Source organism: Oryx dammah, unplaced genomic scaffold (genome assembly GCF_014754425.2).
Source record: "Oryx dammah isolate SB20612 unplaced genomic scaffold, SCBI_Odam_1.1 HiC_scaffold_10, whole genome shotgun sequence".
In the NCBI taxonomy this organism is placed as follows: Eukaryota; Metazoa; Chordata; class Mammalia; order Artiodactyla; family Bovidae; genus Oryx; species Oryx dammah.
This window is the reverse complement of record NW_024070194.1, coordinates 72,933,214-72,953,447: the sequence shown is the minus strand read 5'-3', so window position 1 is coordinate 72,953,447 and position 20,234 is coordinate 72,933,214. Positions and strand designations below refer to the sequence as shown.

Sequence of the window (20,234 nt, the reverse complement as noted above, 5' to 3'; positions counted from 1 at the left end):
TTTTTTATTGAATGCCAGACACTATGTGTGAAAAATTGTAGTGATGACTTGAGCCTCTGGATGACTTTATCTTCTTCCAGAGAGGATTATGTTTGCTTCTTAAAGGCTGGTAGGATTGAGCAGAGCACTGAAGTCTTGTCAGAGATTAAGGTGATTAAAAGTTGGTCTTCAGATTTCTTTAAGGACTGGTCTATTTCAAGTTCATTGCCCCCAGAGTATGACCCTTCAGGGGAATCCCAAAGAAAACTTGAGGTACTTATCAGAGCACCTCTTCTTTGGTGGGCCCTGGCCTCCAGGTTTTGCCCCTCTCCCCTCCCCCAAACTTCATTTAAAAACATCTGGAAGCTCTGTTAAACTTCTTTGTACATGTGGAATGTCAAGTTCACCATTTTTCACCTCCTCAAGCTCCTTTAATGGCTCTCTAGTGCCTAAAAATAATTTCTCAAATCTGTTCAATGTCTCTATCTATTCTTGATGGGAGTATTACCCTACATTATGATAGTTACTTTAGGCAGAAATCTTTTTCTTAGTGTAATCTTAACTTGCATTTTTTTTCATTAGTATCAAAGTGAATCACATTTTCACATAACTGCAGGCCATTATTTTTAATTAACTTCCTGTTAGATCTCTTGCTCCGTATTCTATCCAATTGTTAATATTTACCTCTTTTTTTTAGAAGCACTTTATACATCAAAGATATAGACCCATTGTCTATGATAAAAGGTAGAAATATTTTTCAATTTATACTTCTTTTTCAAAATGTCTCTTATGGTAATTTTTCCCACCTCAAAATCTGTGTTTATATAAAGTCAAACATTCCTTTTTTTTTTTTTTTCCCTAATTTCTTGTTTTGAGGGATACTTAGCAAAGATTCCCTGCTCTCAGGCTTAGAAAAATATCCATCAGTTGGTTTCTTCTGTAATTGTGTCTTTAAGGAATATGTTGATGAGCAGTTGAAACATTGTCTATTTTCTAGAATTGACAGTGAGAAAAAATATGATGTTAAGTCCAGTTGGAAGTTTCAAGTTTTGTTTTCACTTTCCCAACCTCATCCTCAGGAACTAGTGAAAAAACTCATGGACACGTCACTTTAATGTTGTCCTTGTAGGACTTGGCTGTCCAGGAGTCATTTTTTCTTATGTTATCCTATTCCTGACTTTTCTCATCTACTCTCATGCTATCAATGATATGACATTATTCTGTATTGAAAAGTGAAAGTCTTAGGCACTCACTTGTATCTGACTCTGCAACCCCATGGACTGTAGTCCCCCAGGCTCCTCCATCCATGGGATTTCCCAGTAAGAATATTGGAGTGGGTTGCCCTTCCCTTCTCCAGGGGATCTTCCCAAGCCAGAAATTAAAGACATCTCCCAAATTCCCACATGTCTGATTCTCAATTTTCTTCCTCAGCATTAGATGCAAAGCTTGTTTGGTATCTGCACTTAAATGACCCTGCACTTCAGTCTTCAAATATAAAATGACTTTCTTCACTGTTAAGTACTGACCTTCCTAACTTCCATCTACCCAGGCTAAGATTAGTGACCTTACTTCTTGATTTTCAGCTTCAGTAAATCATTACCAAAAGTGCAAGTTGAAGGTATCTGTCTTTGAAGAGATTATACACTGGATCTTTCCTAGCCTTGACTCTTTACTAACAGGAAGATCAGATTGAACATACTCTGAACATACTCTGGACTCAATAGGTATTCCTGTAATGAAACTCAATTTAATATTCTATTTTTAAGTACAGAAATAATAAAAACTTTGAAGTTATGGGTTTTTCAATACTTTATTTGTATTTTCAAATGCCCTGGTTCTTCAAGTTGTGAAAACATAATAGATATCTAAGAAGTAAGAGATTATTGTCATTTTGACTATCTGTAAATTTTCTCACAAAAAGAAAAATGGATGTTAACTAGACTTATTATAGTGATCAATTTGCAGTATGTACAGATAACAGATCATGAAAAGCAAAAGAAAAACAGTGTCCTTACAACTACATGTAAGTGTGTTATATAGCTTCAGCCACAGTGAATGGACAAGTCTTTTGTGTGAGTAGAGAAAACTTACAACAGAAATCAACTAAAGACTGGATTCTTGGTAGTCCAGAATGGCAGCATCCAAGGATGTCTTCTAGAGGAACAAATGAGACTTTCATTTGTGTTTAAACAAAAAAACCTCACTGCCAGGAGAATGAATCTTTCAGCTTTCAGGCATGCCTAAGGCAAAATAGATTTTATGTTTTTACTCTCTTCAAAGTTAAAGCCACATAAACTCACACACAAATTTCCCCAAATTCAAATTGTGGGTTGTTCTGATTAAACCAAGCTTCCCTGCTTTCATGTTACCTGCTTTCTAATTTGAGAAATTGTGCATGTATGTATGTGATTATTTCACAAATTAAAGAGAATTTAGACTATGAAAGCACTGAAGTATTCAAGCAACTCAGCCTACTATTTCCTCCTTTAACCTCTTCTGCAAAAGAAATTCAATCCCAGGAGTATTTTTAAATTTAAGAGTGCAATGGAGGGTGACAGAACAATTGGCAGTCAGGACATTCTAATTCTTTATTAATCAAGGACTGTCTTCTTCTTCAGCTCAAGGCGGGAACACACCTAGAGTTCCTGTGAAGAGCGAAGGCTCTGGCGACACAGAGCGCTCCATGAGTCCTGATGGTAGGTTTCTGAGCTATTTGAGTCACCGAAACCACAAGCCTGGCACATTTTCTCTGTGTAATCTAGGAGTAAAGGGGCTGTTCTATGAATCAACATGTTCAGTTTGAACAGAGTAAAGTTCAAAAACCACTTTCTACTAGGAATTGGCAAAATTGACAGCCCTTTTTTAAAAAAGAAAATAGCATGTGCCTCAGTTTAATCTTACTTCACAGTACCAAGGGAACAGTGGGTCACGCCAAGGCTAAACTGAAGTCTAGCTGGTGAACTCTGTGGAACTACTCAGCATTTATAGGAGGCCTGGCTTGAATCTGGGCCATTCTTAAAATTTCATGACTCCACCTCACTGTCTCACATCACATGGCTTGGCTAGAAACACAGTGAGTCTTTAAAAGTACTTTATCAATTTCCAAAAACCTTTCTTTAGTCATGTCTCATTTTGAAGGCTTCTAAAGACTGTGAGCCTCAGGAATATTATCACCTTGCCCCCACACAATGACACTCGAAACCGAAAACAGCTATTTAGGCACACATGATTTCTAAATATTCAATTCCATTTGCCCACAGAGCTTAGGAGAGCCAGAATTGTTGGTCAGTTATCAACATGTATATATAAAACCTTGCAGTTTGGGTTGATAATGACCTTGAGAAAATTTCAGCCACTGTTAGAAGTTACTTGGTAGTTTGAAACAGTTTCCTATACCATGCATTCCACCCTGCTATAGGCATGCCCTCACCTTAGTTGACTCCCTTAATTATAAGCTCTTTTGCACCAACTGATTTTTAATTTAATTTTTTAAATTATCCAATTTTAAGGGTTATTTTCCATTTATAGTTATCAATCACAAAATATTGGCTATATTCCCCATGTTCTACTAAACATCTTTGAACCTATCTTTGACTCAGTGCAAACTGATTATTTTTTTAACCCTTCCCTGGAGGAGGGCGTGGCAACCCACTCCAGCATTCTTATCTGGAGGATCCCATGGACAGCGAAGCCTGGCAGACTACAGTCCATAGGGCTGCAAAGAGTCAGACACGACTGAAGCGACTGACCGTGCACATGCGTTATCTAGGAAAATAAGATTTTTAAACCCCGGATTTCATCCATTAAAAGTCACTCCATGTTAGTCATACTCAGCTGAGTGAAACCTTCCCAGCCAGGTTGTGACACTATAAACATGATTTTTAGCTAGGTCTCTACAAATCATGTTCTGAAAAATACCAAGGTCATGCAATTCTCCCTGAACAAAAGGGACATAAATGTGTTAAATACTAAGGTTCAGTCCTCACTATAGAGTTTACTGAGCACAGTCTCAGCTATTAAAAAAAAAAAAAAAAAAACTTCTTAACATGGCTCATCAAATGCTTTTCCTATTAACACTTATTAATAGATTTCAGAACTAGGGACCCTTGGGTTGGAGGAAGGAACAGATAAGGAACACTCTCCTAGATTTTAGTCTGTACAGTCCACACTGAGATGGTCAACCTTACAATAACTCTGTAGGCCACGATGGAAAGTGTACACATTATTCGTTTTTATGAGTACCCTTGCTCTATCTGGCCAGTTTACACCTGGGGTAAACAGTGGGCTCACACATGGTGGGAAACCAAGGAGTGTTTGCAGAAGGATCAAAGAGACCTGCTTTTAAAGCCTTCCTCCTTGAGAGAGACTTCGGTGGGCTGCCAACCAGCCATTCCCTCTTTCAAGTCTCTTTGGAATATGAAATCCAGCACCTGCCACTGTTTTACTTGATTCAGGTTTTTGTGTTCAAGAAAGAGAGATTTGGATGACTGATTTTGTTCAAACAAATGAAGATTACCCAAATGAGAACAAACAGCTTACATATCCAGAGCATGGGTGTCAGCTCTTATCACCTATGTTTGGCCAACTCAAAGGCAGGAGGGAAGTGGGGAACTTCTATCTAACAAAAGAGAAGATTTCAAAGACCCTTGACAGGAGGTTGTTGGCAAGGGGAAGCCAGATGGGTTAACCAGAAGTGGCTGGTTGGTTTGAGAACATTTGGTTTTCCCTGGCTGGCCCTGTGTTGGGAGCATGGAGCAAAACACAGGGAAGCTGGCAGTCACTGACCAAGTTCTGAGCTTCTTGCTGCAGAGTTTTGAAGTCAGAATTCTACTGCCAAATATGGTCTGGCCATTGTTCATCTGTATATTAAGTCTCTCAGTATATAATATGGGCTTTGATGCTTTAGCAATACCAATCTAATTAAACCTATTGACCCTTGAAAATTTCCAGAGTGCCTGTTCTGGGCTCCTTCTGGACAATGACATTAATTATGTGTGCTATTTGTATGCAGATACTTACATAGAATAATACACACAGTAGAGTAAATGCGCATGCTTTATCATTGCTGTGTAATCTGGTTAGACGCTTTGCTTTTCCATTTCATGGCATCCACTGCACGCATTGGCAAGTTTTCAGGGTTGGTTTTGAATTTTAAAATTGAGAACCTGGCAAACCAAGCAGGCCTACTAGCATTGCTGTTTCAGAGGGAGCCGCTTACCTCTCTGGGCATGGATGATCTGGTTGGCTTTGTTTTCCCTTGGAGTGGAATACATACACACAAAATATCAACCCCCAAACCTGGTATGAAATGAAAACAGCTCCTACAGTTTAGTAAAGAGGCAATTCTGCCCTCCCCATCTTGAATGAATGAATGAAAACAAATTGAGAAGAGGTATAAGATAGGAAGTCAGAAATGTAGCGATTCACAGGCCATTGTAATATATTTAAGAGACTTGGGTTTAACAAACATTTAACCTTTTTGTTTTCCCTTCTGGTTACAGTTGACATGAATTGTCAGGTTGACAGTGTAAATGACCCAACAGAGAGTCAGCAAGAAGATTAACTAAGGTAAGTTGCCTCTGTGGTGAGATTTCCAATTGATTAAATGGGCCAGCCATAGGAACTGTTTGTAAAAGGCATGTTGGATTTCCTTCAGTTCTATCAAGTGCCACAGCACGGCTCTGGCTAAGCTTTTAAAATCTTTATGCCAAATAACATATTATAAGGAGCTAGGATTAGCCCTAGAAGCTCACCATCTTTAAAAGAAAAAGATAAGCTACAGCATCTCCAGATTGTACAGTACCCTGGTTTTCTGAGCCTTGACAAGAAAACAATTGTTCCATCTAGCTCACCCCCTGGCTTCCTGGAGTGAACAAATTATTGCAGCAACCCCAAGCTGATTCTGAAGTATTGCTTTTCCAGAAGCTACCTGCTGGGTTGTTTAGTATATCTGTTTTTAAGCATAACACTAAATCTTTGCCCTGGAGAATGTAAAAGGCATTTGAGTGTGTTTGGGCTGAAAGAAGCCTGCCTTATGTTTTGTCCTCTTACCCCACTACCTGTGGACCTTCACATCTGTACAAAGGTTTGTTGAGTTGAATGAGCCCCAGGAAATACCACAGGAAAATAAATGGGACCAGATGATGTTTAGGAGATTTTCTAGACCAACATTCTAAATCACTCAGCCAAGACTAAAGTGTATCTAGAATACTGAGTGGTCTGTTACCCCTTTTTGTACCTTGAGGGCTGGTGAGAAGAATTAAAGGAAAGAAGCCAGGTTTGCTATTCTGATTCTTGGCTTAAAATACTTAACTGTGAAAAAATCCTATGGGATAAATGAACTGTGTGTTACCTGGAGCTACACACAGATGTGTGGACATCCTTGCCTCTGTCGACTGAAGAAAAAACACACAACTGAAAAGTTGAGAATTATGTCTCACTTGATGACTTTCTGTGGACTTCAAGCCCAGAGTAGCTCTGAAGGGCTGCTCCAAAGAGGTAAGGGAGCAATCTGGATTTATAGGAGTTTTGCAACAAAGATCAGGTAGCCACAATACCAAAAGATTACTGATAATTAAGAAAAACCAGATACCTCAAATTAATGAATTTAGTGCTTTTCTATATATGGGAAGATGCAAGAGTCTGGGCTCATTAAAATCAGTCCTTTGCTAAGCACCTGGGCTATCTAGGGCCACTGTGCCCTCGGTGTGCCGCTGGGGCTGGCTACAATGGTTGAGGGCTTGGCACGAGGCAGCCTGTTTGTCTCCATCCTGAGGGCTCACTGTGTGGGCCACAGTGTATGGCAGGCAACATTTTTCCTTCACAGTGCCTCCCCTTGGTCAAAATCTGACCAGCCTTCGGAGACATTTCATGACCAGTTTTGTGGCACAGTGCTAGGAATGGCTCATTCCTAAACCAGACATATTCTGTTGATAGGTCACTCAATGTGTTATTTTTTTGGATTAGGTCCTGTTGATAATTAAAATTCTCTGGATTGCTTGCATTACTAGTCTATTATGATCCAGGAAATGTTTTCCCCTGTGGCTTCTTCCCATATCTAGATTTGCACTATTACAATTATTTTATGTAGAGTTATGTGTATATGGTGGATTAACTCAAGACTTTTAGCCATCATTGATTTTGTTGGAGACTTGGTTATACACAGGGTAATACAAGAGGCAATCTTATAAATTAGACAATAGGCGATACAGCTAGTAACATTAATAAAGTCATAGTATAGCAGAGATAGATACAAAGCATAAACAATTTGGAAACAAAAAAGAACAAATTAAAACAATGATTAGTATAAATAGTTGGAATCTGGTTGCAGTAAATCATCAAGTCCACAGAAGATGTAACTGGAGAAGCCAAATCCTAGAAGGATTAGGTAGAGAGAAAAAGATATTTCATGTTTATTTACAGAAGTACACTTTGTCAGCTTGTTGAGGGCTGTAGCATAAAAGCATGTTTTGTTTTGTTTTGTTTTTAGAAAACAAAAATTAAGAGTATATTTCCCCAAAAGTCATAATATCACAAATTATATTTATCAGTTAATTCCTGATGATCTGGGTGAAATCTTCAGGTTTTCCATTAGACTTTTATAATTTCTTACCCAGCTCAGTGATATGATCTAAAGTGTTCAGAAACATCTATTTGTCAAAAATCCCTTCTATGAATTTTCTTGAAGACCTTCATTTTTATAGAAGCATCAAAGTAAAACTATGATTGGCTTTAAGTAGCAAGACTTAAAAAGGCTTGGTTAAAGATCAAATTATAATGCAATTGACAAGAAACTTGGATATTGCTGTGACCTATAAGATTTTAAGATAAAAACTAGAATTTATGATCAATATTATACCAGGGCATATCAGATTTTTAGGAATTAATATATATTTTAGGATATCTGTATTAATGACATTTATCCACAAAATATAACCTAAGGTTCATCTCTAATCAGTTGACAACATTTCTCAAGCAATTTAACATACCATAAACCTAATTAGTCTGATATTCTTCTCTGAGATGCCATAGGGGTACTCTGAAGCCTTTTAAAGTTAGCTGGAGATGTTAATTAAAACTTGATAGGAAGTTTGTCAAAAATAACAAAAAGTTTTAAAACATTTGGTCAAATAGGATCACAGTTAACACTTAACTAAAGTTGACAAAAGATTTCAAAAGTAAAAACAGATCACTTAAAGGCACAGAAACTCACACAATCTGTTACCAAGGCCACACTCCAATAAAACTTTATTCTCCTAACAGAGAGAAAATGAAACTCCAGTCTTACACCAGCTTACTTTTAACAACAAAATCCATCTACCTTATTAAATTCAATCTAAATTCAACCAGTCCTGACCATGCACAAAACTCATTTCTCAGGCTTATTTTCCACCTACTTTTTGTATGCTTATTATTTTGTCCCCTATATTTTCCCCATCTAGAAAGAACCAACTTTGGAACAAAATTATTTTCTTTTCCCTTAAAAAAAAACACAATTCCATCTTTCGTACCTTCTTTTGTTCACAACACACATCTTACTTTCCTACTGTATACTAAGAAGAAGTAAGTAATTATGAACAACCTTAGTGTTCTGTAGTTTGGCATGGCAAACAAATAACAATAATAATTTCTAAAAACATGTGCTTTCTTATAAAAATATCTCAGTGTGGCATGAAATATATATATGAATAGTTCTAAATATCTTTAGCTTCTCTGTAAAGGGAAGAGAATGTTTCAGTATCTTATTTGGGAATGACCTAGCTCTTCAATAAGCTTCCACTGTTTAACTTAATTTAGCACAATTCTTCAACTTACCAAATCATATGGAGAGAATATTTTCAAGTAGACATTCCTAAAGCATAATTATTTCTAAAGAGTTTACCCCAAAGCTTATCTTGTCTCCGTTATAGTGTATTTATAAGAATTTCATCATACCAAGTTAATTTTTATTGTTGACAAACTCTGTAACAGAAATAAATGTATTGACCTGCATTAAACCTAGGTAAAATAAAAGACAAGTCTTTATTAATTAAACCAGCAATCTTAAGCTTGATGCCAGATGTTAATTTAATACTGAATACTTTCTAGTTTGTTTGAACCTAAAATTAATTCTGGCCTGCTTTTTCATATTTATAAATATTTAGTTCATAAGCACTTCAAATTAAACAGAACTCTTTTATAAGTTTAATTTTGATAATATTTTCCAGAGGTAGAGACGTCTCATGTGTAATGTGTACACAGAGAAAACTAGGGCTCTCATAGCTTCAGTTTAAAAACATAGTTATGAATCAGATATTACAATGTACACTTCAGTTCAGTCGCTCAGTTGTGTCCGACTCTTTGCAACCCCATGAATTGCAGCATGCCAGGCCTCCCTGTCCATCACCAACTCCCAGAGTTCACTCAGACTCACGTCCATCTCACGTCCATCAAGTAGGTGATGCCATCCAGCCATCTCATCCTCTGTCATCCCCTTTTCCTCCTGTCCCCAATCCCTCCCAGCATCAGAGTCTTTTCCAGTGAGTCAACTCTTCACATGAGGTGGCCAAAGTACTGGAGTTTCAGCTTTAGCATTGATCCTTCCAAAGAACACCCAGGACTGATCTCCTTTAGGATGGACTGGTTGGATCTCCTTGCAGTCCAAGGGACTCTTAAGAGTCTTCTCCATCACCACAGTTCAAAAGCATCAATTCTTTGGCGCTCAGCTTTCTTCACAGTCCAACTCTCACAATGTACACTTACTACTTTATAAATAACAGTTGGAATACATTAAAGTTGCGTGCTAAGATGACTAAGGCTTCGCTAGTCATGGAAAAGACTTTAAGATTGGTATTTGTTCTTGATAAGCCCTTACCCTTAAGGAGGCTATGAAGTGAATTTTGGCCAAGAGACCCTTTCCAGCAGTTTTGAAACTAAGCAGGACCTTGTAGGGCCCTTTGGGTACAAATCCTTTCCCTGTCCCTTTCTTGTAGGAAATAAGCTTCCTTCAGCCTTCTTGACTCTTCCCTGAGTTCCAAAGAGCAGATTCAAACAGTTGCTTACCGGGGAATGAAGAAGCAAAGGAGGAACAGTCAAGAACCAAGAATGCAGAGATAAAGCGGCCCGTGGTTCCTCCCCCAGGAGTATGCGTAACAACAAAATGTTTGAGTTCTGCTGCAGGAACTAAGGCCCCCACTTCAGGCTGAGCACAGGACTCCTTGGGCACCACCCTTTACCTCACCACCAACCAATCAGAAGAAAGTCATAAACCATGTAGCCCTCAGCCCAAACTTCGCCTATTAAACCCTTCTCCCCCAAGCCTATCTGGGAGTTCAGAGTGGTACCAGCCACCCATTCGCCTTACTTGGCCCTGCAATAAACTGCTCTTTGCTCCAAACTCTGATGTTTTGGTTTGTTCGGCCTCGCTGTGCATCAGGCACAGGAACTTGCATCCAGTGACAGTTTGAGTTTAAAAGGGCCACTTTTGCCTTTTTCCCCCTTGGTTTCAGGTTCTACTTGGTTAAGCTCATTAGACTCAGTCTCAAGTCATAGTGGGCTGTACTTACATTTCTAATTTGTAGAAATTAGCAAGGCAAAGACAGTTGCTTTTAATTCTCCAAAGAACTGGTCTGTCACCTAAATGATATTTAAAAACTGATTTGCCAAACCATATCTTATTTAATTCGCCTTTCAGAGAGAATATGTTCTAAGTTCTAGGACTTTAGAGTTTAACTTACCATGTCTTCAAAAGCTTGCATAAGGTATTCAACAAGGCCCTCTTTCTGAGTGCACAAGTTAAACCCAAAGCAAAATCACTAATTTTATTACTATTAGCCCTTGAATATTAGCTCCCAGTTTTTACTTTATATGGTAAAGCTCAGGTATCCCTACTGGTTTCCTTTAGAATGTTTAATCACTATTTCCTGAGGGTGAGATCTATATACCCTGTCTTATAATACCAACCAGGGGAAGCATTCTCCAGTGAAACAAGTTTACCCCACAATATGATTAACCAAAAGTCACAAGCTGGTTTTTCTTATTTGTTTTAAACAGTATTCCTAGGTCAATCATTCGATATGTATTTTTCACCCTTTAATTTCTTTTTTTTAAATAAGTACCAATAAAACAGCTTTTTATAATGAGAGAGCTCTAAATGTTTACCAATTCCTAAGTCCCATTTAAAGATCCATCAACTGGCCATTAATGAGATATATTTTAATATTGACTTAAACAATAAGGCAAAAGCCTTCCTCAGAAGAGAGTGCAAAAATGCCACCTAAACAAGATTCAGAAAGGTTACTCCTCAAAATAATTTAAGAAAGGCCTGCATTGTGCAGGCTAACACAATAAAGGTTAAGATGGCAAAAAGCCCCTGAGAGTTGGCATGGCCAGACAAAGACTGCTCAGAACCCCAGGCTATTCAATTGGCTGACATATGTACACTATACATTTTGGATGGCAGAGACCAAGTTCTCAACACACACACAGATGATCAGGTTGAACATTACATTTCAAAGACAGATGAAGAGAAATGCAAACTATCCCTGGAGGGGCTTTTGTTTCTTTAAGGTCAGAATTTTGAAAGGATTTTTTTTTTTTTAATCAAGCAGGCTATTTTTTAAACTGTGTACGCAATAAAAGAACCCCATATTAGTTATTATTGGGACAAGACTTTTTTTAATTGCCAATTAAGTAAATACTGTAGGAACATAGACCTGTCTGGGGTATTAGTTGGAGGCTGGTAATCTGTCATTCCTTTTTGTTTTGAAAGCTTTATTCTGCATTCAGAGGTTGGTTTGTCAAAATAGAATTACTAGTGATAATCAGGTGATGGGCCAATGTACCGCTTGTGACCTTAACTCCTCCAGAGTTTGCCCCAGAGTAGTTTCAGCTCCTCTTAACATGTCTCAGGTTTTCCCTCTGGTGGTATAAGACGACCACGGGAGCTCATGTCCCCAGCAGAGCAAGCTTTAATTAAAATGAATGTATTTTCCTATAGAGACAGCTACATGGCATGACATCTTTGCCTCCACCACTCATGTAAGATTCTCAGTTGCCTGAGAAAGCCATTGCCAGCCAAGAGATGTCCCCTTCTTCAGAGCTGAAAACTCTCATGAGATTTTGGTTTTATTCTGACAGATTCTATTACAGTAGGCAATTCAAGGAAAAACATAGGCAATCCAACCCTACTCAGTGTTCTTACAACTGAGCAAAATCTTCCCAGACTTTCAACTGAGAATAAAACCTCTGAGTGTCTAAACTGAACAAAATCTTGCCAGTGCCCTGAGGATAACCCAGGTACTTCTTCTTGAAACTAAAGTTTCAAGGACTACTGACTCCTCCAAAAAAGAGCTTAACACCACTGCATAAAATTTAGCATCATTAACCAATAATAGGAGATCTGAAAACCAGCAGTGACCCACCAAAAGTCATCTGGACTCTCCAAGGAGGTATTCTGGCCCAAGAGATCCCTGGTAAAGTTCAGGTGAGGAACTCTGCTCTGGGCTTATTCATTTGGTTCCCAAAACTGTCAACTGGGAGCAAAAAAATGCACAACCTTAAAGTTGAAAATTATGTTTTATTCAGTGAACTCTCTGAGGACTTCAAGTCCAAGAGGCAACCTCTCAGATAGCTCTGAGGTGTTGCTTTGAAGAGGCAAGGGAAGAGCCAGGATACATAGTTTTGTAACAAAAACCAGGTAGTTGAAACATCAAAAGATTGCCATTAATTAAGGAAAACCAGACATCTCAAGGTAATGAATTTAGCACTTTTCTACATATGGGAAGATGCGAGAATCTGGCCTCATTGAAATTATTCCTTTGATATGCACCTTATCTATTTCTGTTCAGAAAGAACTACCCTGTTCTTTCCCATCATAAGTCCCCTCAGGACTCAGTGTCAGGGTGGTGGAATATGGCAGGCAAAATTTTTTATTCACACCTCCCAGCATCTTCTCCACAGGCTTCTGTACTCTCCCAGAAGTCCAAGTTGCACCAGACTCAAGCTCCAGCATGGTGGCAGACTAAAGTTTGAGAATATGTGAAAGCAGGCAGCTGTCTTCCCACCATGATTTTAAACTTTATTTAAAACTAAATTATAATAGTATTTGTGCAATACCTATACAGCATAGGACTGATAAAAAAAAAAAAAAAGTAAACTCATACAACATGGTCTTACAAACATTTCTCCTTTTTTAAACCTTATTCATGTAGTTAAAATTATCCTAAGCTGCAGAAATGATATGGTAGAGAAGTTTCCATTAAAAAGTAATGAAGTGAGACTAAACCTGAACAATTTAAATGCAAGTTCCTAAGTACTGCCTTACCTTTTTCCCTTTCACTGCCAGCACACTATAGACTTCTTGTCTAGATTTTTTTTTTCTTACAGACACTATTCCTTTTCTGTATGATCAATATCTAGATGAAATAGCAAAATAAGTATGTTTTCTTTGGTTAATATCAAAATATTTCCCTTGGCCATAAACATGAATCTACCTACATACCTTTAGCAAAGAGTTGGACACGACTGAGTGACTGAACTGAATTGAACATATCTTTACCCAAGTGAATAAGTTGTCAAAACTTAAAGTTCAAAATTAGTTTAACTTTGTTGCAAATGTATGTATCCTGACTCCTCCCTTACCTCTTCAGAGCAGTCCTTCAACTCCAGGAGGAAATGACTCGCACAGGATCATTCAGTTGATCAATGAAAGTTCAGATACCTCCAGAACAAAATTCTTTGACACAGTACTGTTCCCTAAAAAAAATAGTGCATTTCTGAACACAGTTGTCACAGCAAACAGTATGACCTAAGGAACTTCATCATCATTTACATAGCTGGGTTTGTAGAGGTTATTGGTAGCTTAACAGGAAGAACCTTTAGTTCTGTGCATCATACCTCCAAGAAAATTAATGAAATACAGTGAAATGGGATTAAAATTAGAGTTCAAAGACATAATACAAGAAAATTTAGTGTTGTATAATTTGTTTAAAAATCAAGGATATCATAAATGACAACAGAAGAACAGTTCCATGAATCAATAGAGTGTTGTGCAAATGTAAAAATAATTTTTCAACAAGTATTTGAGGGCATGTAAATATGGTTACAGGCTTACCAGGTGGCTCAGTGGTAAAAACTCCACCTGCCCACGCAGGAGACCTGGGTTCATCTTCCCTGGGTAGGGAAGATCCCCTGGAGAAGGAAGTGGCAACCCACTCCAGTAGTCCTGGCTGGGGAATCCCATGGACAGAGGAGACTGGCAGGCTGTAGTCCATGATATCACAAGAAAGATGGACATGACTTAGCAACTAAACCACCACCACAGCAAAAGATGCTTATGGAATCTGAGCTTCTGTTTCTGGAGAAACATGGCAGGCCAAGTGTGGCTTTCAGGGTGGGCTTTAAGAGACCTGGTAACTTTATGCTTTCAGAATGCTTGCTCTTAGAATCCAGCCACCCTCTACAAAGCTCAAGCTGTGGTATAGAATGGGGATGGCCATGTGGAGAGAGATTTTAGAAAGTGAGAGGGCATTTTGGATGTTCAGACCCCAGAGGATGCCACCTAGAGTAGATGAACTGCCCACTGAGTCTGAGCCAATTTATAGAATCATTAGAAATAATAAATTGTGAGTTTGGGGGCCACTATGTTTTGGCTTGGCTAGTTTTATAGCAATAGGTGACTGAAAAGGTGGAAAAAATTTAAAAAAAAAAAACCCTCTCAATACAAATCCTTAGAAATGAGAGATAAGCTGTAACAAAAATATTTTTTAAATACAAAGTTAACATGAAAGCCATCAAAAATGAAGAGGAATTTGAGGCCAAAGCAATAATCTGGTGAGCTGAAGATGCAGCTGCCCCCAGAACTACAGTTTGGTTGTTGGTGCAGATATAGACTGTAAGGCAAGAAATTTGGGTTTTAATGCCCACCTGGACCTTGGGCCACTCAAGGTCAGGAGCTAACATTGACACCTCTACATAAATAAATCTAGGATTCCCAGCTCAAGATATTAACAAGGAGACTTGAGCTGGCGTAGGGTGCTTCATGGGGAAAGAAAAGGCTCCAATGGTAACCAGAAAACACATACACAGCATGTGTTTGAAGCACAAATTTATGCCATCTAAAGTCATACAGTAATATACAAACCAAGAAATTAATTTAGACCAGTGTAATTATACTGGTCTTGATTATAGACCAGTGTGGCCCCCCTGGGAGAGTTAGCAAATAGAAATGTAATGTAAAACTATCCTTTAGAATTCCTCCTGAAGAAATAAATTTCCAAAGATGTGTTTATAAAACACACAAAGAAATGATCTAATATGAATGAGAGTTGATAGGTAAAATTGCAGGATGATTAGCACTACAAGAACTTTAAGGTAATGTTGAAGATTTCATAAAATAAATACATTTAAATGACAAAAGATAAAAAGTAGACATAAAACTGTAAGAAAGCAGCAAACTATGAAAAATTAACAATTTGGAAAAAGCTAGTAAATGTATAGCAATATAAATGACACATGAGGAGACATAAGGCATAGAAACAGAATAACTAAGACATTTTGTGTTCACAAGAGCTCTAAAAGGAGATGTTGATAGTATTTGAAAGATACTGCTGAGGATTTATCAGAATTGATGAAAGTCAAAAAATTTGAGTTAAAAGAAGAATCATAAGTTACAAGAAGGGCATATTTAAAATAAATTCACAGGACTTTCCTGGTGGTCCAGTGGCTAAGACTCTGCACTCCCAATGCAGGGGGGCCCAGGTTCCATCCCTGGTCAGGGAACTAGATCCCATAGGCCTCCCACATGGCGCAACCATGAGTTCGCATGCTGCAGCTAAAGACCCCACATGCCACAATTAAAAGATACCACACACCACAGCAAAAATGGAAGGTCTTGCATGCCTCAACTCAGATCCGGCACAAACAAAACAAAATAAATTCACACTTATGCACTGCAGAACACCAACAGAGAGGAAAAATTTAAACAAAGAGAAAGAGTTAACCACAAATAAATCGGTATTGCAAGGACAGCAATTTCCCAAGATCAAGAATTTGGTCAGAAGATAATGGAATAATTCTAAGTCTTCAAAACATGGATGAAAATAATGGTCAACATAGAGTTCTTCACTAGTTTCAGTATCATTTAAGAAAATGACATTTGTCATTTTCAGGAAAAAAGAAAGATTTGCTACTCACATACCTTTTCTCTAAAAGCTACCAAAGGTGGCACAACAGTAAAAAGAAAATTGAGCCCAGAGAAAACAGTATGGTGTAGGAAACAATTGCAAGCCAAGGAGAATGGTAAACACAAATGAAAACCATAATATATACAGATTACAAATTTGTAACAATATTAATGATTGGTTAAAAGAATAATTATTTATGTCAATTTTATAATATACCATATAACACTACCCACTTCCTATTGTGTCTATTTGTAAATATATATGTGTGTAAAAGTATGGTCCCATACCAGACCACCTGACCTGCCTCTTGAGAAATCTGTATGCAAGTCAGGAAGCAACAGTTAGAACTGGACATGGAACAACAGACTGGTTCCAAATAGGAAAAGGAGTACGTCAAGGCTGTATGTTGTCACCCTGCTTATTTAACTTCTATGCAGAATACATCATGAGAAACGCTGGACTGGAAGAAACACAAGCTGGAATCAAGATTGTCGGGAGAAATATCAATAACCTCAGACATGCAGATGACACTACTCTTATGGCAGAAAGTGAAGAGGAACTCAAAAGCCTCTTGATGAAAGTGAAAGAGGAGAGTGAAAAAGTTGGCTTCAAGCTCAACATTCAGAAAACGAAGATCATGGCATCCAGTCCCATCACTTCATGGGAAATAGATGGGGAAACAGTGGAAACAGTGTCAGACTTTATTTTTGGGGGCTCCAAAATCACTGCAGATAGTGACTGCAGCCATTAAATTAAAAGACACTTACTCCTTGGAAGAAAAGTTATGACCAACCTAGATAGCATATTGAAAAGAAGAGACATTACTTTGCCAACAAAGGTCCGTCTAGTCAAGGCTATGGTTTTTCCAGTGGTCATGTATGGATGTGAGAGGTGGACTGTGAAGAAGGCTGAGCACTGAAGAATTGATGCTTTTGTACTGTGGTGTTGGAGAGGACTCTTGAAGGTCCCTTGGACTGCAAGGAGATCCAACCAGTCCATCCTAAAGGAGATCAGCCCTGGGATTTCTTTGGAAGGAATGATGCTAAAGCTGAAACTCCAGTACTTTGGCACCTCATGTGAAGAGTTGACTCACTGGAGAAGACTCTGATGCTGGGAGGGATTGGGGGCAGGAGGAGAAGGGGACGACAGAGGATGAGATGGCTGGATGGCATCACTGACTCAATGGACGTGAGTCTGAGTGAACTCCGGGATTTGGTGACGGACAGGGAGGCCTGGTGTGCGGCGATTCATGGGGTCGCAAAGATTCGGACACGACTGAGCGACTGAACTGAACTGAAAGGTATAAAAACATGCATGTTGTAGATTCACACTAATATCAGGACTCAGTAATCTCTGGGAAGCAAGAGATAATATACAGATAAATTAAAACTATCTGTAAATATTTTAATTTATCCATACTGTTTTATTTTTTTAATAAAGATTGCAAGTAAATTTAAAAAATATTAACACTAAATCTGGATGGTGAATATATTCTAGATATACTTCAGTTCAGTTCAGTTCAGTCACTCAGTCGTGTCTGACTCTTTGCGACCCCATGAATCGCCACACGCCAGGCCTCCCTGTCCATCACCAACTCCCGGAGTTCACTCAGACTCACATCCATTGAGTCAGTGATGTCATCCAGCCATCTCATCCTCTGTCGTCCCCTTCTCCTCTTGCCCCCAATCCCTCCCAGCATCAAAGTCTTTTCCAATGAGTCAATTCTTCGCATGAGGTGGCCAAAGTACTGGAGTTTCAGCTTTAGCATCATTCCTTCCAAAGAAATCCCAGGGCTGATCTCCTTCAGAATGGACTGGTTGGATCTCCTTGCAGTCCAAGGGACTCGCAAGAGTCTTCTCCAACACCACAGTTCAAAAGCATCAATTCTTCAGCGCTCAGCCTTCTTCACAGTCCAACTCTCACATCCATACATGACTACTGGAAAAACCATAGCCTTGACTAGACAGACCTTAGTCGGCAAAGTAATGTCTCTGCTTTTGAATATACTATCTAGGTTGGTCATAACTTTTCTTCCAAGGAGTAAGCGTCTTTTAATTTCATGGCTGCAATCACCATCTGCAGTGATTTTGGAGCCCCCAAAAATAAAGTCTGACACTGTTTCCACTGTTTCCCCATCTATTTCCCATGAAGTGAAGGGACTGGATGCCATGATCTTCATTTTCTGAATGTTGAGCTTTAAGCCAACTTTTTCACTCTCTTCTTTTACTTTCATCAAGAGGCTTTTTAGTTCCTCTTCACTTTCTGCCATAAGAGTAGTGTCATCTGCATGTCTGAGGTTATTGATATTTCTCCCAGCAATCTTGATTCCAGCTTGTGTTTCTTCCAGTCCAGCATTTCTCATGATGTATTCTGCATAGAAGTTAAATAAGCAGGGTGACAATATACAGCCTTGACGTACTCCTTTTCCTATTTGGAACCAGTCTGTTGTTCCATGTCCAGTTCTAACTGTTGCTTCCTGACTTGCATACAGATTTCTCAAGAGGCAGGTCAGGTGGTCTGGTATTCCTATCTCTTTCAGAATTTTCCACAGTTTATTGTGATCCACACAGTCAAAGGCTTTGGCGTAGTCAACAAATAGATGTTTTCCTGGAACTCTCTTGCTTTTTCCATGATCCAGCAGATGTTGGCAATTTGATCTCTGGTTCCTCTGCCTTTTCTAAAACCAGCTTGAACATCAGGAAGTTCACGGTTCACGTATTGCTGAAGCCTGGCTTGGAGAATTTTGATATACTTACTGTTGTCTAATTTCCTTCATGTTTGCTATTTTCATTATTAAAATTAATAGTTTTATATATAGGTAGAAAGAGATAGAAAAATAATACAAGGAAATACTGTGTAACATTAATTACAGAAGTTAGTATCAATAGAAGGACCATGCAGGATTCTTTGTCTACTTTTGGATATTTTAAATATTATCTACAATGAGCACTATACTGCTTTTCCATACACATACACACCTCAAAGAGTATTTTTTTTTAAAGATTCATAGGACACTAGAACAGAAAGTTAGCTCAGAGATCATCTCCAATTCATCCTTGCCAAGATGTACTTTAAGGTAACAGAAATCAGATCAATTGTTCCTTCCAGCAAGAGTAGGGTTCATCACATTTGAGTCAGTTCTAATGAGATGGATGAAACAGGAGCCTATTATACAGAGGGAAGTAAGTCAGAAAGAAAAACACCAATACAGTATATTAGTGCATATATATGGAATTTAGAAGGACAGTAACGACAACCCTATATGCAAGACAGCAAAAGAAACAGAAATAAAGGACAGACTTTTGGACTCTGTGGGAGAAGTCAAGTGTGGGATGGTTTGAGAGAATAGCATTGAAACATGTATATTACCATATGTGAAAGAGATGACCAGTCCAAGTTCGATACCTGAAACAGGGTGCTCAAAGCTGATGCACTGGGACGACCCTGAGGGAGGGATGGGGAGGGAGGTGGGAGGGGGGTTCTCGATGGGGGACACATGTACACCCGTGGCTGATTCATTTCAGTGTATGGCAAAAACCACCACAATATTGTAATTAGTCTCCAATTAAAATAAATAAATTTTAAAAAGAGTAGGGTTCATAATTGAAGTGAGAACTTTCTGGGGCAATGGGAATGTTTTATGTCTTGATAGTGGTGTAGGTTAAATTTATTTTTCAGAAGACTTTGCAGTATACTTGTGATCTATGGGTATGCATTTCCCTATAGGTTCTTCTAAGGCAGGATATCTTAGAGTTCTTTCACAAGTGGAGAACACAGCAGAAGCCCACTTAATAAGTATGATCTCAAAGCAGTGGGATGACCATCTGTCTTTTGCAAACCAGCATCATGTACATTTTTGCTGTTTCTGTGTTGAGCCCTGGAAACTAGAATACATGATAGGGCCAAGAAGAGAGGACCCATGGCTTCAAGATTCAGTTTCTCAAATAATACTTTGAAGACTTGAGTTAATCTCCCCCATCAGCAAGTTGTCCATGTTGTGTACATCTATTAACAATGATTTATATGGTCTTTAAAGATACTCCATGCTACCAATGACAGCTCAGCTATCCCAAGCTCTCTGATAATTAAACA

At 38.5% G+C, this 20,234-nt stretch overlaps 1 protein-coding gene across 2 annotated transcripts in view; it reads left to right on the top strand.

Annotated features, from left to right (window-relative positions):
* MACROD2 (mono-ADP ribosylhydrolase 2) overlaps positions 1-20,234 on the top strand; it is a 2,300,803-nt gene that overhangs the window by 2,276,769 nt on the left and 3,800 nt on the right. For both annotated transcript variants that reach the window (XM_040248281.1, XM_040248280.1), the window contains 2 exons: positions 2,598-2,675; positions 5,481-5,547. In XM_040248281.1, coding sequence (XP_040104215.1) covers positions 2,598-2,675; positions 5,481-5,542 — 140 coding nt within the window. In that variant the 3' untranslated portion in view covers positions 5,543-5,547. The remainder of the gene's footprint in view (positions 1-2,597; positions 2,676-5,480; positions 5,548-20,234) is intronic.